Below are 26,514 nucleotides of genomic sequence, written 5' to 3'. Positions count from 1 at the left end.
TCAAACAATGGCTTTTACTCCTTCCAAACTTATCAGTGGCTTCTCATGTTTGATTTAATGTCCTTGATCGATTAATTCAGTAATTCACCTGATAAGATATAAGGGCTCAGTATCTTTTCAGTTACTTCCTTTGGTCTGGAGGTGAATAATTGTTTGACTCAGTCAACCTCCACCTTTGCCCTTGCATTTACAATTAATTCACTTCTTTGTGACAACCTAAATACAAACCTCAGTTTGGGCCATTATGATTTCGTAATTAGTCAATAATTTTATGTATAAGGTTAAAAACTAAAACCAATGTATATTTGACCTAACAGGTTTTTGTGTTGCTTCCAAGTATACTTATACTGGTGGAAATTTGCTTTTTCTTGCCTTTTATTCAAAACCATTATATACTTTGTTTAATATTTTTAAAAAAGCCTTAACAATCAAGTATACGAACTTAAAAAACCATGGCATTAGCACTCCTGCTCTTCTGTTCTTTGGTTGATTCGTTTGTCAGCCCTGATGGCTTGAATTCTGGTTTCTGCTTCTCATTTGTATGAGAACAGTTTCTGATTTTTACAAAGTTAAAAATTGTTTTTGTCTTTATACTAATCTTCAACTCATTTAAGTTGGTAAACAAAGAAAAGTGAGACCAATTCTTCAAAGAGAAATGTTTTCCTTAAATATAATTATAGACTTTCCCACCAATTATGAAAGTTATTTGTCATTCATTACTCTGTGAAACTACTGAATTGCTTATTCCAACAGGGGCAGTATATATTGGTGTGTGTGAGATAGGAAAATAGGAAATGAAGAGAAGGAGGAGGGGGAAAGAGACTAGAGGCTAAGAGGGAGGAAAAAAAAGAAAGAGAACATATATGTGCATGGACTTATATTAGACAGCTAGTTGGCCCAGGGTATAGAGAGCTGGATCCGGAGTCAGGAAAACCTGAGTTCAGATCTGTTCCCAGATGCTTTCTGGTCGTATGACCTGGAGCAAGTCATTCAATCGTTTCTGTCTCATTTTCCACAACTGTTAAATGGGAGTAATAGTAGCACCTGCCTCACAGGGTTGTTGTGCAGATCAAATGAGGTTCTGATTATAAAGTACTGGCCCAATACCTGGCACGTTGTAAGCTCTGTATAAATGCTGCTTTACTACTACTACTGCTACTACTCTTCTGCATCATCAGAAATATACCCTTTTCTTTTCCTAAATATTTTTGCTAATGTGCATAGTAATATAGATATTATTTAAACAGAGGTCAGTCACCAATATAAAAGTTATGATTGTTTTATTATTTTATTTTTAGAATCCATTTAAAGAGAAACTTCTAGAAATAATGACAAACATTCAGACCTTTTGTCAGATGAATCCAACATCTGATTTTGGGACACAAACCTATGAACAATGGGTCATTCATCAGGAAAAAAGAGGTAATTTGGATTTTTACTCAGGACCTTTTAATTTGATTTATCATATTAATGTTCAGAAACTCATATTTAATACTGTGCAGTTTATTAGATTTATTTATCTGTGCATTACAGCTATAATACAGAGTCAGGATAAAGACCAACATGTCTTGGTGTTTTGTCAGAGGAAAGAGGCACCAGGCTATTCAGCATCTTGACCTCTTTATCATTTCTGTCTTATTATGCTTCCCCAAAAAGATAAATATTACAAGTTGATATTAAAAGATAAACAGACCTAGCACATCTTCCCCAGTGTTAGTTAAAGAAAAGCAAGTAATGTAGCTGAACTGCTTCAAGGGAGGGCTCAAGTTGCAGCCAAGACCTCGGCAGTACAGCAGAGTTTCACCTTTGAGAGGGAATGGAATCAACCAGTATACTTAAACCGTAGGGCTCAGTGGGTGTTAGCGGTATCTTAATCCTTAAACAATCCCTACACATCCATGTTCAGTTCGTGAGAACTGAGGTCATCTAGTCTAGCCCTCTCATTTTTCAGAAGATGAAACTGAGCCCTAGAGAGATTGTGGCTTGACCAAGGGCAGACAGTTGGTAAGTGGCAGAAGTTGAGATGGACTTCAGCAAGGCCTCAGACTCTAAATCAGCTGCCGTTTGCCCAGTACTGTGCTGCTTCCTAATGCAGAGTTTCTAGTGGAGTAAGACAGTACTATTATGGTTTCTTGGGTTCACAATTTTTGCACAAGAGGAAAGGCAGTGCAGCAGAATCATAGAACCAGGAAAGGAGAAGTATGGCTGTTGGCATTGGAAGAAAGTACCTTAATGTTTCCATTCATTCAGAAGCAACTTGCTGCTAGCATACATACATACACACACACACACACACACACACACACACACATATACACACACACACATACATACATACATGCACAATACATATATGGCAGCCTACAGCTAAGATACAGATATAGAAATAGAGATAGATATAGCTATGGCTGCCTCTGTGTGCATTTTTGTACATAAACATGTTTTGCGCATACATATATGTATATATGTGCATGTACGTACACACATATTTACATACACACATATAGCAGAATTATATATGCTGTGTGCACATGCAGCTACATATGTACACATACACATATATGCCGTATATGTATATGTATGCATGTACGCATACAGACGTACTTACATATGTTGGAAAGTCATTTTTTGTATATATGACGGTGGCCTTTTACAAGCCTTAGTTGTAGAACATTATAGTATGAAAGTAGAGAGAGAAGGCAGGAGATGGGGTTGTAGTTGTGGTGAGGTCCACGGCTGTGGTCATCTTTGGTCACTGGGTGTGTGCCTTTGACTGTGTGCCCTACTGGCACACCAACCTCATTAGAAAGCAGCCAAGAGACTAGATTGTGTGTGTGTGGGGGGGTATATTTTTCCCAGGTTGTGCTTTGTTTCTGTACACATATCAGCAAAATAAGAACTATTTGGGAATAGTAGATTCTGTGGAATTCTGTAGACTACTTAGATTCTGTGGAAAGTAGATACCTTTCAGAAATGTCTGACACCATCCCTTTCCTTAGGGAACGCCTGGTACAGATTTAGAAACATTACTAATACATATTTGTGCTTTATACTCTGCTGGCATGCTTTCAAAGCAACTATAGAGTCTAGAAAACTTCAACTAGTTATATCAGATATGGGGCAGCATGGGGATTGGCCTTAAAGAGGAGCAGATTTGGGGAAGTTAGCATTTTATACAGGGATGTGTATAACATGACCCTAGGGAATATTTTCTTTTATGTCACTGTTTTTTCTTTAAAGCTGCTAAAGAAGGGAATCGCAAAGAACGTGTTTGTGCAGAGCATTTGAGGAAATACAATGAAGCTCTACAAATCAACGACACAATCCGAATGATAGATGCATACCACCACCTCAAAAGTTTCTATAAAGATGAAAAGGAGAAGAAGATAGCAGCCCAAGATTATGATAGCGAGGAGGAGGAAGAGGAGGAAGACGACAATAAAAGGAAGCCATTGAAATTAGATGAAACAGATCTGTTTCTTCTAGATTTATTTTATGGTAAGAATCAATTTTTGTTTAAGTTGCAGAGAAGCAGAATTAAAATTAATGTAAGGAGAAATTTCCTAATAATTAGAACTATCTAAAAATGGAATGGACTACTTTAGGAGATAATAGTGTTTTCCTTCTTCTTTTGATGTCTTCCATTGAAGGCTAGGTGACCACTGGTTGAAGAAGTTGTAGGAAAGAGATCAGTCAGGTGTAGTTTAGAATACCTGACCTCTGAAGTCATTCCCAATTCAGAGAGATATTAACTTAAAAAATTAACCTTAACTTAAAAAATCACCCCAATAGTATAGCTCCAAACTTCCAGTTCAAAGCCTGATCATGTCCTTTGACATATTCTCAATTTCCAGCCATAAGAGACTTTTTTCTGTTCTCCAATCTTTTTCTATACCTTCCTGTCTCTGAGCAATCATCCAAGCTGTTCCTCCATGGCCTGGAGCACACTCTGCATCTCTGCCTACTGAAATCTTTCTTTCTTAGCTCAGATGCCACTTCCTCCATAAAACCTTTCTTTATCACCGAAACAGAAAGTGTTCTTTCTCCTTAAGTTTTCTTGCTTGAGTCTCTTCTCTTATCAAACTCTTGTGTAATACTTATTTGTGAATATGTACATATTATTATGCAATATTTTCCTTAGTAAGCTCCTTGAAGACAGTATCATTTTTTATTTTTATATGCCTATTGCCTAGCACAGCACATTGCATGTGTTGTTATTTAGTCATTTGAGTCATGTTCAACTCTTCATGACCCCATTTGGGGTTTTCTTGGCAAAGATACTGGAATGGTTTGCCATTTCCTTCTCCAGCTTATTTTGCAGAGGAGGAACTGAGGCAGATAGGGTTGAGTGACTTGCCTAGGGTCACATACCTCATAAGAGTCTAAGGCCAGATTTGAACTCAGGAAGATTCCTGAGTTCAGAACTGGTTCTCTGTCTGCTGTGCCACCTAGCTGCCCTACATTGCTTATAATATGTACCTAATAAATTTTTGTTGAATTTGAATTCATTCATGAGTCACACATGCTTATCTCTTTGGTAAGAACTTACTTCTAACTAGTTCAGATAGAACTAAATCTTGCCTCTAACACTTAACTAGCTTTGTGGCCCTGGGCAATTCTATTAACTTCCTTGTTGAATAGCTTCCTACGGTTTATCATCTAAGTCATAGACAGGCTGTGAGAATTTCACATCCTGATAAAATCACAGATTCTTTGCATATTCGTGTATATACTGGATTCTTCAAAAAATCACAGACAAAAAAGTAATTTGGGGAGGTCTTTGTTTTTAGCCTATTTCTTTGTGATGTGACTGAAATTTCTACAGTATGGGCTTTGTAATTGATTGGTTTTTAGCATGACTGGTACTGTGATTTTTTTTTTCTGCCACATTTAAGTTATACTAACTGAACCTTGAATCCTTGTGTAGTCAAGACATTTTTTAGTTTCTAATTCCAGGATTTTTTTATAATTTTGTATATTTCATTGATTTTTTTTCACTAATTGTTTTTTAAAGAAAATAAGAAAAAATTGAAAAAATTGGCCCTCACTCCAGATCATGAAAATGAAAAACTGACCAAATTACGAAACACCATAATGGAAGAGTTTACTAAAACTGACGGATCTGTAGCCCGAGGAATAATCTTCACCAAGACTCGGCAAAGTGCATTTGCTCTCTCTCAGTGGATTAACGACATTGAAAAATTTGCAGAAGTAGGAGTAAAAGCTCATCATCTGATTGGGGCTGGAAATAGCAGTGAATTTAAACCCATGACACAGGTATCCCATTGAGTTTATTAACTAAACTAAAACTCTACTATAATTTAATTTCTATGTGAATTATTTGTACTTTCTTTTTGAATTTTGTTCTTGAAATCTGGCTGGGTGTAGTGGTGAATACCTATAATTCCTATTCCTCTAGAGACTGAGGCTGGGAGATTCCTTGAGCCACTGGGCTGCTGGAAAAAGGATGAACTGGTCCAAGTCAGAAACTGAGAGAGTGACTGCTGTACTTCCAGCATAGACAAGATAAGGAGACCGAGAAAGAAAAAGGGAAAAAGGAGGAAAAGAAAGAAAGAGATAGAGTTTGGATTTTAATAGAAATCTATGTTTTATTATACAGTATCAATTCCAGTGATCTAAACCATTCAATTCTGGTCTCAGATCTGGTACAGAATCAAAAGTAGCAGTAAATCATTCTTTAACACACTTCCAGAAACAACATTACTAGATTGACTTTACCTTACAAGAATTAGTGTTGTTACTCAAATAGTTAGAGGTTTGGATGTCTCACTGCTTCAACGTGACCCTGAATGATATTCAGTTATAAGTATATTATTCCCAGGTAATAGCTTAGCCACTTGTCCACTATGTTATCAGAATTTCTTCCAATGTTCCAATGGGCTATGGTTCTGGGATGCTCCATTGTGATTCACTCAGTGTCAAAATCTAGAGCACAAGAGTCCCAGCACGCCTGAAGAACCCCTGAGTGTGATCCAAACCAGTTTAAAATGTAATTGGGAAATGTTTAACAAAATAAAGAAAAATGTAAAACACAGATAATGTTAATTTGTGGTTTTCTAGTCACTGTGTGGTCTGCAGGCAACCATATCTATATCTATATATTTGAGTTCGATACTACTGATTTAGAGAGAGGGTCCCAGTAGATTTAGAACAGTGCTTCTTAAACTGTGGGTCATGACCCCATATAGGGTCACAAAAAATTTGGCAACAGTGAAAGGTTTCTGAACACACAACAATCAAAAATTAATTCAAAATCAAAAGCATAATGAACCCAAGGTGTTTCTGGCATCAGTTGCCTGTGTTGCATCATGCAACATCACTGCAGCCTTGGTTCCGAACACAAAGCATGTGCACTTTGTACTGTACATGCCCTCAGGCCACGCAACACCAAGAGTGCTGCCAGAACTGGAAAAGGGTTTGCGAGTGGAAAAAAATTTAAGAAGCCCCAGCTTAGAAGACCCCCTGTGGAAGACTTATGGGAAGGAGTGGACAAGAGTCACTGAGGAGAAGATAATGTGAATAGGTCATCATCTGCATCATTACATAGAGTATCCATATTAATTAGATCATAGTCCATTGAAGTATCAAAATATAAGTTCCATTGGGGTATTCTAATATTGTTTGTTTCTGTTATTAGCCTATTTATCCTTTAGTCTCTTGAGTAGACTTGAGGCATGGACAGATGTTTAATATTATAACTCAATATCCAATGAAGTCTGTCCCTTTCAATTAATTCTGCACCTACACTTGTCCAGATGATGAACCTTTTGAATATCACATTGGTAAAAGTCTTTAACCTCAGAAGGAGAACCTGGGTCTTGGCTAAAAGTAAATGTCACTCTCCTAGCTTACATCTTGATAGAAACTAACAAAAGTGGTCTTCGGATTAAAGAAAAGACTCGCTCTTGAAAATCCTACTGCAAACCAATCAGTCACTCAGTTAACAAGGACTTATTAAGTGCTCCCTATGTGCCAGACACTGTGTTAGGCGCTAGAGACACAAAGACAAAAGTGAAATGCCTCTCTGCCCTCTGGGAGCTAAAGTAGAACATCTGTGTTTAAAAGAACAAAAGCAACCAGTCACACTTAGATTTTTCTGCTTCTAGAAAAGTGTCAAGGCACACAGCATTCAATCTGAAATAAAGGATCTAGGCTGGAACACCAGTGCTTTATCATTTACTTTAGGCATGTTCTTGGGTAAGTCATGAGACCCCTCTGAGACTTCTGTTTCCTAATCTTATAAAATAGGATAATAATTTATATTTTAGGTTGAAAACACACCATAAACTGAAAAGCACAATATAAATATGAGCTGTTTTTGTCATCGCTTTCCTTTGGAAGTAGAGGGAATTCAGGATTTGCCCCCGGATAAAACTAGGAGAATATACTCTCATGTCATTTTCTGATATTTACTTTACCCTTAAGTATTTTATTAAATTGACTGCCAGCTAAAAGAGAGCATTTCCTGAGTGAATACTTACAAGGGGAAGTTTTGGCACATGGGAGTGATGGGAAGAAGTAGGTGATAATCCTGAAAAACTTGGATAGAGTACTGCAGTGCCCTGTCTTGGAATTCGAATGGTGGTAGCTTATGAGGGCACTGGGACCCTGTGGAGGTTGTGGAAAGGAAACTATAAGGAAGGATGAGAGCTCCAAAATGTAAGTATCAGTACTGAAGAAAACTTAACTTGCACTAGCATTTTGCCTTGAATATGAAGGTTTGCTAATTCTACCACTATATGTTAATGCTAATTCACCTCATCATTTAACAAATCAAGTTTGCGGAATATATGTTGGTTTTTTAAAAAAATTCTTACATAGCACCCATATTTCAAATTGAGATAATGATTATTTGTTTTAAATTTATTCGAAAAAATCATATAAATTTATGTAAAACAGTCTATTTTATGATTTAATCATTTTCAAAACTTCAGTGGCTTTGATTCTTTTATGTTGTATGTTTATTTGATTCAGAGGGTTCAGATGCTATATACTTTGCTATTTGAAACCTTCTTTTTGAGTTTCAAGAGATCACAGATATCCAATTGAGGCACTGTATTCTGGACTTTTGAAAGTCTGAGATTCTGAAGTTAATGCAGCATAAATATCCTTTACAATGTTTTAGTGATTATCTAATATTCCCCTTCAAAGGTATTTCCTTTCCATCCCCAGTATAGCCACCATTTCATCTCCATAGCTTAAAATTATAGTCTTCTAATTTCCAGACTAAAAAATGAAAATGTTTTTTAATGTGTCATATAATCAAAATGAAAATCAGATGTTAATTTGCTCAAAGCCCAAAACTAGTGACACATTTGATTTATACCAAGCTTCAGTTTAGAATAATTCTTCCAATGGGGAAAATATTTAATATGTTCAACAACATAAAATTAACTTTTTGAACTCTTTTTGCAGAATGAACAAAAGGAAGTAATTAATAATTTTCGTACTGGAAAAATAAACCTACTTATTGCTACCACAGTAGCGGAAGAAGGCCTGGATATAAAAGAATGTAATATTGTTATCCGTTATGGTCTTGTCACCAATGAAATAGCCATGTTACAGGTATATTTAGTCAACCTTAATTTATTTCATACTCTGTTTTTTCCTTTTGTCTTTTTTACTTTGTCTTCAAACAGTGCAGTTTACTTATAGAAGAAAAGAACACTAGAGCTGAAAATGACCTTAGAATTCATACAGACATCCTCATTTTACTAATAAAAAAACCCGAAGTCTAGACAGGCTAAGTGTCTTAAACCAAGTCAGGCAATAAATTAGTGTATCAAGAATTGTCTCCCTTGATCAATAGAGATCAGAACTGGGACCGGACCTGTGACTTCATTGGTCTAAAAAACTCCCAGATGAGGAAATGTACTCTGCCAATACAGGTTGACACTCTTCTAGCAACTTAGAGTCTTAAAGAATAGCTCAGAGTACTAAAAGGTTAAGTGATTTGCTTAGGTCACCCTGGCAGTTTATGTTAGAGAGGCACTTGAACCCAAATCTTCCTAGCTCTGATACAGTTTATGTGTTAGAGAGGCACTTGAACCCAAATCTTCCTAGCTCTGATACAGTTTATGTTAGAGAGGCACTTGAACCCAAATCTTCCTAGCTCTGATACTAGTTCTCTAGCCACACTGCACTGTGCCCCTCTCTCTCTCTCTCTCTCTCTCTCTCTCTCTCTCTCTCTCTCTATCTCTATCTTTCCCTTTCTCTCTCTCTCTCTCTATCTCTCTCTCTCTCTCTCTCTCTCTCTATCTCTGTCTCTATCTTTCCCTTTCTCTCTCTCTCCCTCTCTCTCTTTCTCTCTCTGTCTCTCTCTCCCCTTCTCTCTCTCTGTCTCTCTCTGTCTCTCTCTTTCTCTCTCTCTCTCCTCTCTCTCTCTCTCCCTCCCTCCCCCCCAATCTCTCTCCCTCCCTCCCTCTCCTTCTCTCTCTCTCTCTCTCTCTCTCTCTCTCCCCTTTCTTCTTTCCCTGTTCTTTCTTTATATACATATACATGTATATATGTGTGCATACATATATATAGAGAGAAATATAGATATGATTCTTCAATTTAACTCAAAAAACATTTAGTAAATGCCAACTGTATGCCAGCCATCATACTAGTCACTGAGAATACAAAAAAAACATTGCCTTACCTCAAGGAGCTTAAATTGTAATACATACGCAGATATACATACATATGTATACAGACACACACATACATGTAATTTTTAGAGGGAGAGCACTAACAATTGGATGGATTAGGACATGCTTCTTATAGGACATTTAAAGCTGAACTTTTAATGAAGGTAAGAATTGTCTGAGGCAGAGGTGAAAAAGGAAGATATTCCAGACATGAGGTACAGTTTCTGCAAAGGCATAGAGATGGGAGATAGAATGACACGTACAGAAAAGTTGGTTGGAAAGTAGTGTATATGAAGGAAGATGATGTGCAAGAATAATGGTTCCATGGAGCCATACTGTGAAAGGCTATAGAAGACATCAGAGGAGTTTGTATATTAGCCTAGAAACAAGAGAAAGCCACTGGGGCATCTTGAATTCTGGGAGGTCATGATCAGACTTGTGTTCTAAGGAAATCAGGCTGTCAGGCATATGGAGGATAGATTGGAGAGGAGAGAAGCTAGAGACAGGAAGGCTGTTTCTATAGTTCAAGCAAGGGGTGATGGAGGCCTGAAGTAGATGAGTATAGAGAAGGAGACAAGATATATGTTATGGAGGTGACGCTGACAAGACAAGGCAGCTGATGGGATGTGAAGGATGCAGGAAACAGAAGAATTAAGGATGATCCACATTGACAAATTGGGTGATGAGAATTGTGGTGTCCTCAACAGAAATAAAGATGTCAGGATCAAAAGGAGGGTTTGGGGGAAGAGATGATGGGCTGTTTGGGATATGTGAAGTTTGAAATACTTACAAGACATCCATTTGGAGATGTCTAATAGGAAGTTAGTGATGTGAGACAAGAATTTTGGGTTTAGATATAGAGAGAGAGAGCTGAGATCTAGCTGCATAGAGGTGATCATTGAACATTTGGGAGCTCATGAGATCCTCTAGATCTAGGATAATGGTTTCAAAGTTTGTTTTATTTTGTTTTCCTGGTAAAAGAGGAAACATAGACCAACAGCTTTATTTTTGATTAATTAATGTAGTTATCATATGGGCTTCAGCCCATTTTTTAAGGCATATGATACTTGAACCTTTTTTATCTCTGTTTACTAAAACTTTAAACAATGTAGTATTGTTGTTCTTTTGCAAAGGTGGAAATGGGCCGTTTCATTCTCAGAATGTCTGCGCTTTCTCTATTCTTGGCCATTGACTCAGCCTTAAGGGTTTTCTAGAACACTGAAAGATTTCTAAATTAAAACATAACTTAGACTGGATTTCTCTACAGTTATTACAGAATCCTCTACTTTTATGCCCACCTCCCTTTAGAAATTTTTTTAAAAGTCATCGGAGTTTTATTACCAATTTTTATTCAGTTTTCTCTTCTCTTTGTTTTTCTCTTATGTTATAAGAAGACCAATTATGTTGGGCAAAAGGGAGTATTTTATCTGAGTGGATAAGGTGGCTATGTATGCCATTGCTGCTAAGCTATGCTTTTTGTTGGTACTGTTAAATTGCCAAATATTTTTGGAACTCAGCATATACCCTCTATACCCTCTTCTTTCTTTTTGAAAATTCAATTTCACATAAATAAAAATGTTTGATACCAGCATTTTCAACAAGCCAAGACTTGACAAGAAGAGTATGTACCAATCTATAAATAAAGTGAATTGTAACAAACACAGTTTAGAATATAAACATGTAAAGTACCCAAAAAAGTATAAAAAAAACAAAAGTATAAAATCATTGCTAAGAAAATCCTGCTGAAGAGTCTGGTTTCATTGTATTTTGTATTGGTGGTATTTTTAAATAAATATGAACTCAAAGAGGCAAGTGTAATGGGATACATGGAGACTTGATGGCAAAGATTTTATGTTCTGGTTGTTTGAATATGTGTCATAGCTCTCTACTAGAAGAGAAGCTACATCAAAGTAACAACTGTCCTATTAAATTTTTAGGCCTGTCTGCACACAGGTCCCTAATAGTGTGTCAGATTGGTTGTCATTTGAATATATGCAATAGCCTGTTTGACTTCTATTGTTTTTATTGCAACATTTCACTTCCAGCATAATGATCATGGGACAAAGAGTACTACCATCCCTTATTTTGTTTTAAAGGGAGGTGGGTAGAGCCAGGATTTTTCATAAATAATTATTTTCTTTGATGTCTTTATAGGCCCGAGGTCGAGCTCGAGCTGATGAAAGCACATATGTATTGGTGGCAAGCGGTGGCTCGGGAGTGGTCGAACGTGAAAGTGTTAATTTGTATCGTGAGAAGATGATGCATAAAGCTATTGACCGGGTTCAAAATATGAAGCCAGCAGAGTATGCTCATAAGGTATTGCTAGTGGCCATCTTTACTTCGCAGTTAGTTTTCATAGAGCATGATAGAATCTCAGTTGTCAGGGACCTCTAGTGTAATCTGTACCTGTATAGAAATCTTCCTCTCTACAACATCCTTTTCATTTTAAAAGAACTCTTACCATAAAAGAACTCTATATCTGTCATCTCTGGTGTTGGGGAGGCTGAGGCTGATGGAACACCTGAGCTCTGGAGTTCTAAGCTATAGTAGGCTAAGCCAGTTGGATGTCTGCTCAAAGTGTTGCACCAGTATGATGAGTGCCAGAGAGTTGGGAGGCCTCTGGGCTACCTAAGAAGTGTCAAAACCAGCCTAGGCTGAAAACAGAGCAGTTCAAAAGTCCTGTACCAATCAGTAGTGACTAGAATTGGGCCCATTAGTGGCCTGAGTAAAGAGACCCAGTCACAAACAAGAAAACAAAGAGAAAAAAAATTGCCCATATGTGATTATGATACCTATCTCAATGGCTAGAGGAGGAAAGATATATTTCCATTGGAAGTAGTGAGTAATGCCAGGCTTCCCAAATCCAAATCCATACAGAAATATACTTTCAAATTCTGCAGGATGCAAGAAATTTCAAATGAATCATATAGGCCAGATTATGCCAATGAAGGGCTTCAGCAGCATCAGTTAATGCTAACTCTAAACCAAGGAGACTAGTGTAGCTCACCAGTTCAGCAAATGTTTGTAATACAAGAATGAACCAACCCATATGTGCAATGACAGTATCTCTACATTCTAGCCTATTGTAATTTAAGGTATAGGTGGTGATAAAATGAAGGATTTATGTGCTGTTGCAGAATTTAAGGAAATTCATCACTTCAAAGGATCTAAAGATACATCTGCCTAATAGCAAAATAGCAAATTTTGGGAAGAAATTAACCAGAGTGTATAGGTGTGAGTGTTATTTTATTTAAACATGAAATCTGTTTCTACCCTGAATAATATTTTGTGGATTCCAAGTCGGTGCATGTTACCTTATGGAGAGGACTTTTTTTTTGTCCAAACCCACTTAGAATTCTGTCCCATCTAAGTATCATAGGATCATAGGAGTAAGCCTAGGGCCAGGACCTATATCCACTGATACTGGCAATTCCCTGATGCAGAAACTCCCTTTTGCAATGAAGATTGACACCTTCTTTACAACTTGAGTCTTAGATAGTTGCTTAGAGCACTGAGAGTTTAAGGTACTGACCCAAGGTCACAGAGTTAGGATTTAGAAAATTTGGAGATATTTTATTCCAACCCCCTCATTTTATAGATTGATGAAACTGAAACCCAAAGGCATTAAGTGACTTGTCAGAGGGTACGTCCCGTACGTCAAACTAAGATCCGAACCCAGGTTCTAACCTAAATCCAGTGCCATCCTACAACATGCTACCTTATCTTGAAAACTTTCAACTTCCCATGGTCAGATCAGAGGACAAACAAAATATTTGTGGACTAATAATTGTCATCGTCATTCAGTTGTTTCAGTTGTGTCCAACTCTCTTTGACCTCATTTTGGGATTTTCTTGGCAAAGATACTGGAGTGCTTTTGCATTTCTTTCTCCAGCTCGTTTTACAGATGAGGAACTCAAGCAAACAGGAATAAGTGACTCGACCAGGGTCGCACAGCTAGTTAGTGTCTGAGGCCAGATTTGAACAATGAAGATGAGTCTTCCTGATTGCAAGCCCAGTGCTCGTATTCACTGTAGCACTTAGCTGTACCCCTAGGAGTAATAATACCATTGGGAAATTATTATTTCAGTCAGCATGTCCCAACATTTAACAAATATTTGTTACATTTCTGCCGCATGCAGGATGCTGTGATAGATGTTAGAAGAGAGAAAAGTTTAGATGAGAGTTGTCCCCTGCCTTTATGGAATTTATAATCTAGTCATTGACAATTAAGAAGCTGAGTTTTTAATGAGAAATGAAAAGTCATACCTAAACATTTGAGTTATTCAAGTTAATTCCAGGGTAGCAACTTCTAGGTCAAACCCAGACTTTCCAGGCTTTCCCTAAACCAAGCCTGAATCTATACAGTAGACACAGAATTGTCTACTCTGTTCCTGACCTTAAACTTCCTAAACTGTACCAGATTTCTAGGGATGAGAGATGCTCTTCTACTCCTTCTCCCTGGAATTCACCCAGCCCCTTCCACTTTATTTTTACAGTTTCTCTATACTTAATCTGATTGCAACAGTGCCAACCACCACCACCACCACCACCATCATCATCATCACCGCCATGTCTATTGCCCTATTCTCATTTTTTCATGCCCTTGTGATATTTTGGGGCTGTTCTTTCAGCTTCTTATGTAAATCTTACATAGTCTTAGTATATTCCTAAAAAGTTTCTTCTGCCTACTGTGTGTGATTCATCACATAGTACTTCATAAGCGCCCACATGAACATGGTGCTATGCTAGAATGCCTCCTCTCTTCAGTTCATTGAACTGTAAATGTCTTGATATTCACTTCTAGCATGACCAGCCCAGCTAACATCTTAGTGAACATAATACTTCAGTTCCTCATTATTTTACCTTATGTATAAAAGTTATTTATACTTGATTGATTAAGTCAGTGTCATATAGCTTTATGATGTGCATATGATCTTGTTTTGGAGTTTGCTTTTTCTTTTGGTCCTCTGCACTCATCTAAAATTTAACTTAGTCATCCATAGACCCCCGGCATAACATTGTTATCAGGTATGCAGAATAGCCCATAATCTTCTTTTAGTCCTGAGACATGCAGAAACATAATGCTTAAAGCTTGGGTAGATAGAAGGACATTTAGCAACATTCCATAAGCACCAGTCAACAGAATAAGTTAAAAATCTCATCCTAGCATGACAGAAAGGAGGATGCTTATACAACAATTTGATTTTAAAAACTTTCATTTGAAAGATAAGATTTGTTCATTAGAATATGCCTGTAGGATCCTAGAGAATGGGGATTGTTTCTGACCTTTCTTTGTCTCTCCAGAGCTTAGCACAGTGCCTGGCATGTGGTAGGTTATTAATAAACACTTGTTGGGGCAGCTAGATGGCACAGTGAATAGAGCACTGGCCCTGGAGTCAGGAAGACCTGAATTCAAATGTGGCCTTAGACACTTGACATGTACTAGCTGTGTGTTGCAACAATTCAGCTAGCAGCTGTTGTGGAGGTGAAAAGCCAACACAAGCCCAACAACAAGAATGCTGCCAGCAGAGATTCGTTTGATCTGCTCTACTAAAGAAAGTAACTTTAGGGGGTTAACAATCTTACTTTAATCCAATATACAAATATCATTCACTCAGCTCAGGGGGAAAAGCCAGCACTCTGAACTTCAGAGCAAATACAAACAAATTACAAACATACACAATATAAACAGACCAAATCGCAATTCAGTTACCAAAAAGCATCAACATCTGGATTGACTAGCCCAGAGTCTCCACATCAACACCAAGAGTGAGAGCCTCAAGCAAACAACTCTGTTCTCTCTTTTTATGCACTCTTTAGCCTTCTTCAAACGTCATCTGAGTGAGCAGAACTTAGGTGCCTACTATTGGCTCTGGTCTCAGCAACTCTCCTTAGGGCCCTGGGGGCTTTACGCCCACATCGGCTTAGCACCTAGTAATTAGGGCTTTGGGCCTGGGGCTTTGAACCTAGTAAGGCTCAATCAAAGACACTTAATTTAGCATTCTAAAACAGTAAAAAAAAATCCCACCTTAATATTACACTATGTGACCTTGGGCAAGTCACTTAATCCCAATTGCCTTGCCTTCCTCCCTCCCCAATAAACAAACAAACAAACAAACAAATAACAAACAAATAAATAAATAGATGCTTGTTGACTGACAATATGGGTCCAGGATCCATTGTCCCATAGTTGTTATAATTGTCTGGTGTCAATACACATTCAGAGTTCCTCTATAATTCACTTCAGTTTAACAAATATATTGAATATCATATGTGTGTTCATATATATATATATATATATATATATATATACGTGTGTGTGTGTGTGTGTGTGTGTGTGTGTGTGTGTGTGTGTGGTACTGTGAGCGAATATAAGGAAGAATGAAGTGTTGTACCAGAAGCGAGCGAGACTCACCACAGAGTATAAGTTTTAAGTGGAGAATTTATTAGGTGGCGGCCATTGGGGTACTGCACCACAAATCAATGGCCCTGTGTTGGGGTGATGGCTTGGCTTATATAGGATATGTGGGGGTACAGGGCAGGGAAACAGGAACAAAGGTCCTGGCTGATCAAAAGATTCAGTCAGGTTATGGTACTAGTGGGATAATCTCATTTACATTCCTTGGTGGAGTCACAGAGCCCCAGGGATATCTGCTAGAAAGGGTCTGCCAGGTTATCCTTCAGTGGGATGGTCCTGTCTATTGACATTCCTTGGTGGAGTCATGGAGTCCCAGGGGGTTTGCTAAATGCCAAAGATATCTGAGTCCATTCTTTCTGGGGGTGCTTGTCAGTAGCTAGGGGTTACTCAGGGGTTTCCAATTTTCCTTGTATTACAGAAGCATGATTAATGACTTCAAAGAACTTACAGTCTAACAGAAGCGTATAAAACATATATTCAACTCAGTGCTTTATAATATGGAGAATAAATATACATTAAAGAGGTGCAAAGTATATTGAGCATTCAGAGACAAGTGGGGCCATTTCTGGGTACATGGATCAGGGAAGGCTCCCTCAAAGAAGTGGCATTTGCCATAAAACAGGTATCCATTGAAATGAAAAAGATCATAAATAATATGTACAATGTGGTCAGTTCTCAGTTCTGCGGTCATCATAGGAATTTTGGTACATCTACACTAAACTGGAAATAATCCCAAAGCATATTCACAATTTTAACAGCACGGTATAAAACCCCCGCCATCTGTGAATTCAGTTTTACTGTGGAATCATGTGCTTTCATACAGCTAGGGAGGCAAAGGTGTGCAGAACACACCTGGAGGAGGCACACTGAGGTTTTTTTAAACTATACATAATTCAGTGTTAGAAAATTGAAATCCCCATGGCCAGTTAATTCCTTGCTAATTTAATTCAATTCAACAAACATTTGTTAAGTGCCTACTATGTTCCAGGCACTGTGTTTGGTGCTCTGTATACAAAGACAAAATAACTCAATAGTCTCTACCCTCAAGGAGCTTATATTCTCCTGGGAAGATCCAACATGTGCACAAACAAGTAAATATGAAATATATTCACAGTCATACAAGTAATTTGAAGAGAACAAGAGGACTAACAATTAACCAAAATGACCTATTCTCCTTGTTCCACTGTGTCGCTTCTCTCTCTCTCTCTCTCTCTCTCTCTCTCTCTCTCTCTCTCTCTCTCTCTCTCCCTCTCTCTCTCTCTCTGTCTCCTGGGAGAGCTTTTCCCCATCTATCTTATTTCCCTCTCTCTTATCTTCAGTCTCTCCCCATCTATTGGATCCTTCCTACAGATATGTTCAGGCCTCCCTCTATCCTTAAAAAAAATCATTTGACCATGCCATTTTCCTAAGCCATGTCATAAATCTCTCTTCCTTTTTCATTGGCAAATTTCTAGATCTAGGATAGAGGTTTAGCAAGAATGCTGATAAATTCTCTTGTAGACATGTTGATTTTGAGGTGTTAACCATGCATACAGTAGCATTTATCATCACTCTCCCCAGACCTCCGAACTTCCCTATCTTGGTTGAGGGCACCACTGTTTTCCTGCTCACCTAAGTTGATAATTTCTGAGTCATTCTTGACTCTTCCCTCTCTCTCATACCGTTTGAGTGAATCAGTTGCCAAATCCTATTGATTCTGCCTCAACATCTCTTACCCTTATCTTACCTCTAATCAAATGTCCGCTGCTTCCACTCTCAACTCCCTCACCTTATTGCCAAAATTACCTTTGTAGGACACCACTCTGACCATCTTACTTCCCTGGTCAAAAGCCTTTGTTTGCAGACTCCTGCCTCTGAAAGAGGATAAAACTTCAGTTTTAGGCTTTCAAGACTCTTCACAATCTGAACATCCCCTACTTTTCTAGTAGGTTTTGCATTAGTATGCTTCGGGCACTCTTTGTCCTAAACAAACTGGACAATTTAATAGCTGTTCTGCAGACTCAACTTTCCATCTCTTTATTCTCTGTATTTCCATCAGTTATCCCCTATGCCTAAAAGGTACTCCTTCCTCATCCCTGTCTTCCAGAATCCTTATCTTGCTTCAAGATTCAACTCAGTTAAAAAATCTTCAGTGAAGCTTCCCACAAGCCTCCTGGTTAATGTCCCTCCTCAAATGATCATATAATTACTTAATCTGTATACTGCTCCATTTCCCCAGTAAGCCCTTTGAAGGTAGGGTCTCTTCTGTTTTTGTCTTTGTTTCTTTAGTCCTTTGTACATAGTAGGAACCGTGTTTATGAATTGAGTTGGATCATTTTATGAAATGTCTTCCCTTGTTACATTCAATTGAAAGCTCAAACTTTTCACTTCACTGGACAGTAGAACATGGGTAGGAAGCTTCAAACAGAGGATTCCAATGGGCAGGCTATGCCTCGACGCGACAGTTTCATGGTATGTTGTGGTGGCACCATCTCAAAGAATTCAGAGTCAGACCACCTCTAATCTAAGTACAGGCATTTATTGAGGATTGACGCCCCTCAGAAGTGGGCTAGGTTCCAAGAGGAACCAGAAACTAAGTAAGACAACACAGGCAAATTTAAATAATGAATATTAAAAAGGCAAGAGGGAATTTGTTAAGGGATTCGATAATGGGAAGGGGTCTCTTCTATGGTTCAGTGGTCAAGCATCCTGGTCATGCTGCTTTCTGATTGGATAGCTATTGTGGTCCTCTCTGGTCAAGATAGATAGTTAGGTATTGTCCTGTCTTGGGCTAAATGGATATGTTTGTGGTTGAGTACAAGGACACACCTGTTCAAATATGTGAATTGGATCTGGGGGCAGTGGCTATATTTAGTCTGGGGGCCTGAAGTGTGGTTAAAGCTAGCTTGTGCAGTTAAATCAGGACATGTCTGTTGTTTAATGGGACCCATAGGGAAGTTAAAATATTGGGTCTGGGGGCAGCTTTATTAGGATTCCCTCATTGAGAACACAAATGTTACTAGCCATTTGTGGACTAGGAATGTATAGTATAATTTTCCTTCTCCTGGAACAAGCATTTCTAACCTGGGGTGTGTGAACTTGTTTTTTACAAACATATTTTTGATAACTATATTTAATATCATTTGTTTCCTTTTTAATTTTATGTATTTTATTTAATGCATTTTAAAATATTCTGAAATTATTATTATGGATCCTTATTCTTGGCTCCATGGGCTTTCCCATACCACTTAATGAGTATATAATTCAAGAAAATGTTAAGAACCCCTGTCCTGGAAGAGTCACCTTTGTGAGAAATGATTATTAATAACCAATATCTTGGGGAGATTCCGAGGTTCTCCCCCTTCTGAAATCTTCATTTTAAAAATTCAGTTTTTCTTCCTGGGCCATCTCCAGTTGTCCTGATGAGTATGGATCCAGATGGCTCTGGAGGAGAAAGTGAGGCCGGTGGCCTTGCACAGCCCTCCCTCACTCAAATCAAAGTCAACTGCAAGTCATGTCATCATTTCCCTGATGTCATAATCCTCTTTGAGAAGGACAAACACAACAACTGATAAAGAGATTGCATTAACTCTCCTGGGTCCTGGTTGTTGTCCTTCGTTCTCAAAGAGGACCAAAATGACATCACTATGCTAGAATCAAGTTTCAGTGTATCAGACTGTGACTGACCAGACCAATACAAGCTCAGAATATTCTACCACAGGTCAGGCACAAATAGTCCATGTGAACATTTGGGGTGGATTCTCTAAATTTGCTCATCTCGTGTTTCTCTAGGGTTTGAGGCCCCACCCTGGTGGAAGCTATTGTGTTCTGTTCTTTGAATTCTTTGAATTGATAGCCTGAAACTATGGGAGGCCTGGTATAGAGTTACTTTCCCTATCCAAGAGATAATTTGCCCTTGATTTTAATATTGCCCACCTCCAATCACATTAAGCAATTAGATTTGATTGCTGTTTGATGGACCACCTGCTGTTTTGAAGGGTATATAAACTGTGACTCGGTGCCATGATTGTCTTTAGTCTAAGAGAGAGCCAAATGACCATCTTTTTATTAATAACCTGCTGGCCTTATTAAGAGAATGATTAAATTACCCAGAAACTGTCCCTCAAACCTTCTTAAATGTCACACGTTGTTATGTTTTCTTTGAGCTAACATTAAGATGGGTTTTCATTGACAGAGAGAAGTACTCCCTATAGCGTGAGACAAAGAAAAAACAGTCTAGAATTAACAATGTTGATTGCTAGTCCTTAAAAATAGATAATGAACCAGTATATTAATTCTCCTAGAATGTTATGGCTAGATAGGACTTAAGAGGTCATTGTGAGCTACTCTGTGTCACAGGTGAGGAAACAAAGGCCTAGAAAGTTTCAGAAACTTGCCCAAATTTTTGCCTTTATTAAGTAGTGTAGTTACTGTAGCTGGGACTAGAACCTGAATCTGTCTTCCAAGCGTGAATATACTCTTTTCTCACTTCTACCTCATAGAATCCTTACCTTCCTCTACCATTTAGCTCAAGCTAAATTTCCTACATGCGGCCTTTCCTGACCCCACATCTACTAGAGCCCTCCCTCAAATTACTTATTTTCTCTGTGTGTGTGTGTGTGTGTGTGTGTGTGTGTGTGTGTGTGTGCGTGTGTGCACATAGGGTTTCCCCTAATATAACAGAACCCCGTTAAGGTCAGGGGCTTTTCCATTTTTGCTGTATCACCAGCACCTAACATGGTACCTGTCACATAGTTGCTTAGAAAATGCATGCTTATTGACTACCTGACTCCTAGTCCAATCATCCTCTCACTATGTCTAGCTGGTTTAGGCCTATTGACTGATAACTTTAAGTTATTGGCAGGGTATACTGGAGCCAGCTCCAACCACTTGTGAAAGCTGATTGTTAAATTTTCAGTATAAGCATTTACATTTCAGAAATTGGCAGTTGCTACAAATCCGGGCTTGATTTATGATATTGTAAAAATTGTTAACAATAGGAATAAATTTATAACAGTTTATGCATATATTCCCCTCCCCCCTCCCAGCCCAGTTGTTAAATATTTACCAACACACCCCTGTATTATTGTATAGAGCCTAGCAGGATTGCAGTAGAAGCTTCAGGGAATGTAGTCAGACTGGAGACTTGAGCACTAGAGGCTAATAATACTACTCATAATAACTTGTATTTACATATCGCTTTAAGGTTTGCAAAGTGTTTTACATCCATCATCTCATTTGAGCCTCACAGCATTCCTGGTTATTGGCCACAAATTCAACAACTTTGACAATCCTTCATGAAGCACCTACCATGTGCAGAATGCTATGCTAAGGAACAAGAGCCAAGTGTTTATTTTCTCTAAGTAATACGTTTGTTTTTCAAATGATAAAGGTTACAGTAATCAGAGCAAAGACAAACATGTCAGTATTTTCATGCCATGTTAGTGACCCAAAGCCTAGAGGTTCTAAAGTATTCCAGGATTTTAAAAGTCCAACTTTCAATTCTATTTTTTTCATGCAGATTTTGGAGTTACAAATGCAAAGTATAATGGAAAAGAAAATGAAAACTAAGAAAAGTCTTGCAAAGCAATTCAAGGACAACCCATCATTAATAACCTTCTTCTGTAAAAACTGTAGTGTGCTGGCCTGTTCTGGAGAAAACATCCAAGTGATTGAGAACATGCATCATGTCAATATGACACAGGAATTTAAGTAAGCATTTCCCGATTAATATTTGAGGTTTTTCGTAAGGGGTGTGTGTTTGTAGTTTTACTTGTAGATACGTTTAAAATGTATTCAGCATGTGTTGATTACAAGATTCTCTGTTCTCTGCTCTCCCACCCTCCCCAAAGTTCTAGAACAACCTTTTAGAGAATGAGTTGTTCCAACAACAACAAAAATAACCCCAAACACCTTCTTCTCTCCACAAGTGAATTGGTAACTGAAAATGAACTCAGCTGCCAGTCATTGCAACAGTGCAATGATACTCACCCCCCACCCAAAAAAAAGTCTAGGGTATCATTCTTACCATACCTCTAGGACGAGGCCACATGTCGCTCTCTACGTCCTCAAATGCAACCCTTTGACTAAATCCAACTTCAGTCAAAGGGCTGCACTTGAGGACCTAAAAGGGCCATGTGTGGCCTCGAGGCCACAGATTCCCCACCCCTGCTATAGGATGTCTGCCTATTTTTCAGAACTATATTAGAAGTTACATTGGTTACAATCTTGATTTCGTGGCATCATTTGACCAATGAAATATCCAAAGTAGACTTTTTTGGATATCACCCAAGAAGCGATCCTCCAGCCTTTAATCTAAATCAAGCTCAGTGTCTTTGAAAACAGCAGGATTATAGACTACACAAAGCATCTAATGTTTGTTATTAAGAATTTAATGAGATCCCTTGGTGTATGACACTGTAGTGGGTACTATAAATTTATATTAAATAATATATGTGGTTGCTTCAGATGGATTCATAATCAAATGTGGGAGATTAAAAAAATGAACACAGGCTTAGAATTATGAATTGGATTTTAGAAGTAAAAGGATCTTGGGATTTGGTGCAGCATAGTGGCAAGTTTTAGAGTCAGGAAGACTTAGATTCCAAACAATTTCTGATATTTACTTGCTGTGTGAAATAGGGAAAGGCACAATCTCCCAGCCTCAACTTCCTCATAAGTAAAATGAAAATAATATCTGTATACCTACTTCACAAAATTGTTGTGACATGAGATTATATAAATTTATTGTTGATGTGTTTGTCCTTTGTTCTCGAAGAGGACCATCACATCAGGGAAATGATGACATGACTTGCAGTTGACTTTGATTGGAATGAGGGAGGGCTTTGCAAGGTCACCAGCCTCACTTTCTCCTCCAGAGCCATCTGGGTCCAGTGGCCTGATATTTATTCATCAGGATGACTGGAGATGGCCCAGGATGCATTAGGAGACCCTGGCCCTTTTAGGCTAAGGTCTTTTCAGGTGCTCACTGTGAGATAACATCCATTCAGTGATTAGGCCTCTTTAAGAAGTTAATCAAGGGATGGCCCCTTTAATCAAAAACTCAAAAAAAAATCTAACTGGGAGAGGAAGACCCTCAGGGTTCCTGGCCAAGGTTCCACAGCCTTACTGTGCTAGGAGGGCGGGGACCTCTTGTCCAATCTCTGAGCTCCAGAGTGAGGTGGGTTTGAGGTTTGGCTTTTGAGAAAGAAATCTAGCCAGTAAACCTAAAGTAAAGGAGGCAGGCTTTGGCCATCAAAATGTGCCAGGAGAGCAGAGGAGAGAGGTGTGAAGGGGAGAGGAGGGCAGGGGAGGGGAAGGGAAGGAGAGAAGAGGAGAGAAGAGGAAATGAAAGGAGAAGAGAGGAGAGGAAAAGAGGAAAGAGGAGAGGAAAAGAGGAAAGAGGAGAGAAGAGGAGAGGAGAGGAGGGGACGGGACGGGACGGGACGGGACAGCAGAAGAAGGGAAAGAGGGAAGAGGAGAGGAGAGGAGCTACTCACAGGTTGTATTTGTCCTGCATTCTCGAAGAGGATCATGACATCAGGGAAATGCTGACATGATTTGCACTTGACTTTGACTTAAGTGAGAGAGGGCTGTGCAAGGTCACCAGCCTCACTTTCTCCTCCGGAGCCAACTGGGTCCAGTGGCCTGCTATTCACCAGGACAACTGGAGATGACCCAGGATGCATTGGGAGACCTTATGTAAAGTACAATCAGTATCTCAGCCAAGAAACCACAAATGGAGTCACAAAGTGTCAGACATGATTGAACCAACTGAATAACAAAAGTACTCTATAAATGTCAGCTATTACCACTATTTTCTAATGCAACCCATCAGTTTATACATGAGGAAACTGAAGGCAGGAGAAGCTAAGTGACTTGTCCATTGCCATGAAACTAAGTCAAGGCCAATGTGTGAATAGCTGCACTTGGGGAGATGAGCATCAAAACTGGTCAGAGAGAACATTCAGGAAATCTGAGCACTGCTTTTAAGATTGGAGAGGTGTCTTTTGGCAGAATGGAGAAAAACAGGCATTTGAGGTATTTGGAACTTGAGTAAATGTTGGAAAATAAAGAAGACCACAGTGGAGTACATGAAGTTGTGTTTCTTGATTGAAGACGAGTATCTGGGATATTGTGTATAGCCTGATACTTGGTTTGGCAGGGCAAAGCTCTAATTCAGACTTAGCAAATACAAAAGTACTTGACTGATATCTCTTGTCAAATTTTAGGAAACTCTACATTGTAAGAGAAAATAAAGCACTACGAAAGAAACTGGCAGACTATCAAACAAATGGTGAGATCATTTGCAGCCAGTGTGGCCAGGTAAGTTTGCTGTTTTTGTCCTTTCAGCCAACAATCAGACTTCATATACTGTGTATATAATTTATACCTTTTCTTTTCTTTTCTTTCCAGGCCTGGGGAACTATGATGGTGAACAAAGGTCTAGATTTACCTTGCCTCAAAATAAAAAATTTTGTGGTGGCTTTTAAAAATAATTCCCAAAAGAAACAGTACAAAAAGTGGGTGGAACTGCCTATAAGATTTCCAAAGCTTGACTACACAGAACATTGTATGTTTAGTGATGAAGATGAAGATTAATATGGACTTGATATTCTCTAAATTCTTTGAACTTTATATTTTGACAAAGAATACAGTCATACTTTTGTAATTATTGTACCAGAGCACTGAGAGAATGAATAAAAACATTTCTTTTAAATCATTTTGAGCTCTTTGAAGAAGGGTATTCTGTCAGGTTTCATATTATCCATGTTATTAGCGAGCAAATATTAAAAACTCCACAAAGCCACATTTGATTAATATAGGAGCTAACATCATATAATGTTGAAGAAACTAGAAAAGGCTTGGTTTGAAACTCACTACCCTAATATTCTCTTTGAGGGTCATGATAATTGGCAGGAAAATTACCAAAAAAGACAGAACTCAGAAGGAAAAGAAATGAAAAAAACAAGTCCTAGAAAATAAGAACCTAAATAGGTAAGACATTCCTATATATCAATCATTGCTATTGTTTATTCCCAACTTTCATTTCCTGATCTCTGCTAATTTGTGCAGCAAAGAGATAATATTTGCCTCTTTTTATTCAGGAGTGGTGGCCATTCCACTCTTGTATTTCCTAGTTTCCATAAAAAATGAGAACAAGGAAGCTTTGTATACGTGAATGATTGAACGTTCCCCAAGCAGACAGAACAACCCCAGCTGAAATACTTTTCAGTGGTACTCCTCGCTTTTCCCCAAAATAAGTGAGGACCAGGAGCTACAATCAGTTTTTATCAATGAATGATAATTACTGAATTACATCAGCTGACTTGCTATAAGAGTACTGTTCTCTCCTGATATATCAAGAAAAGAATTTTTGGCTACTTATAGGAGATTCTTCCTTCTCCTCTACTTCAGTTTAGAGACATAAATTAAACTTAATTAGCACCATGTTCTTTTGATTTTTTTTGATGATATCTATATCTGGGTAGATATTGATCAACAAGATTTATCATATGAAATGCAAAAAGGATACATTAATCTTTCACCCCCCAAAAAAAACAAAATAAAACCAAAAAATGCCTCCAAAGAACTCCTAAAGACTATGGAGAAAGAACTCTCTTCAAGCAGCGTCTGGAAACTGTACGAGATTTTGTTGCTCAGTTGCGTACAACTTTTCATGACTCCATTGGGGTTTTCTTTTTGTCATTTCCTTCTCCAGCTCATTTTACAGATAAGGAACTGAGGCAGATAGGGCTAAGAGACTTGTCCAGGGTCACACAGTCAGTAAGTGAATGAAGCCAGATTTGAACTCATGGAAGATGAATCTTCCTGATTCTAAGCCCAGTGCTCTACCCACTGCAATACCTGAGAAGGGATCCACTGGCTTCACTAAATTGCTTTAAAAATAGAACTTCCTTGAGAATAGGAATTGTTTAATTCTTTGTTCTTGTAGCCATGGAACCTTGCACAGTGCCTGACACATAGTAGGTCTTTAATAAATTCTTGTTGGTTGATTGATAAGTGCTTAATTGGAAGCATGCATGAATGAACATATAGGTTGTTTTTTTAAAATTTTTGTTTTTTAATAATGGTGCCATATCATTCCAGTGTAAGTAACAGCAAAGAAAATAGTTCATTAACATCTAATAAGGATGCACAATTTGTGCATATTTTTCTTTTTGCGTTTTTGATTGGCTGCAATTTCACCTTAGTGCCCATTCTCAATGAACTGTTCATAAAGATGGGTAATCATAGATTACAGATTGCTTAGATGAATATATGAAACACCTCAGCCCAATGGGTCTTAAAACAGGTATACTGTTGAGGAAAGAGATCTAAAAGGAAGCATGGTGATAGACTCTGCCAAGGAACCACAGTTCTCTGAGTTATTCCAGAGAAACTGTACACTGATCTTTGTTGATCCCTAGCTTCCTTCAAAGCACAATTCAGGGATCATCTCTTCCA

The 26,514-nt window shown here is 38.3% G+C and overlaps 1 protein-coding gene across 1 annotated transcript in view; it reads left to right on the top strand.

The window, feature by feature from the left end:
* Positions 1-25,791, top strand: part of IFIH1 (interferon induced with helicase C domain 1) — a 108,187-nt gene extending 82,396 nt beyond the window's left edge. Inside the window, exons 9-16 of the mRNA XM_036745415.1 lie at positions 1,299-1,422; positions 3,241-3,498; positions 5,015-5,277; positions 8,437-8,586; positions 11,805-11,966; positions 21,569-21,759; positions 24,279-24,372; positions 24,463-25,791. Of these exons, the coding sequence (XP_036601310.1) occupies positions 1,299-1,422; positions 3,241-3,498; positions 5,015-5,277; positions 8,437-8,586; positions 11,805-11,966; positions 21,569-21,759; positions 24,279-24,372; positions 24,463-24,648 (1,428 nt within the window). The 3' untranslated portion in view covers positions 24,649-25,791. The remainder of the gene's footprint in view (positions 1-1,298; positions 1,423-3,240; positions 3,499-5,014; positions 5,278-8,436; positions 8,587-11,804; positions 11,967-21,568; positions 21,760-24,278; positions 24,373-24,462) is intronic.
* The last annotated feature ends 723 nt before the right edge of the window (positions 25,792-26,514 follow it).

The sequence above is a fragment of the Trichosurus vulpecula genome, chromosome 2 (genome assembly GCF_011100635.1).
Source record: "Trichosurus vulpecula isolate mTriVul1 chromosome 2, mTriVul1.pri, whole genome shotgun sequence".
In the NCBI taxonomy this organism is placed as follows: domain Eukaryota; kingdom Metazoa; phylum Chordata; class Mammalia; order Diprotodontia; family Phalangeridae; genus Trichosurus; species Trichosurus vulpecula.
This window is presented reverse-complemented; position numbering and strand designations above follow the sequence as displayed.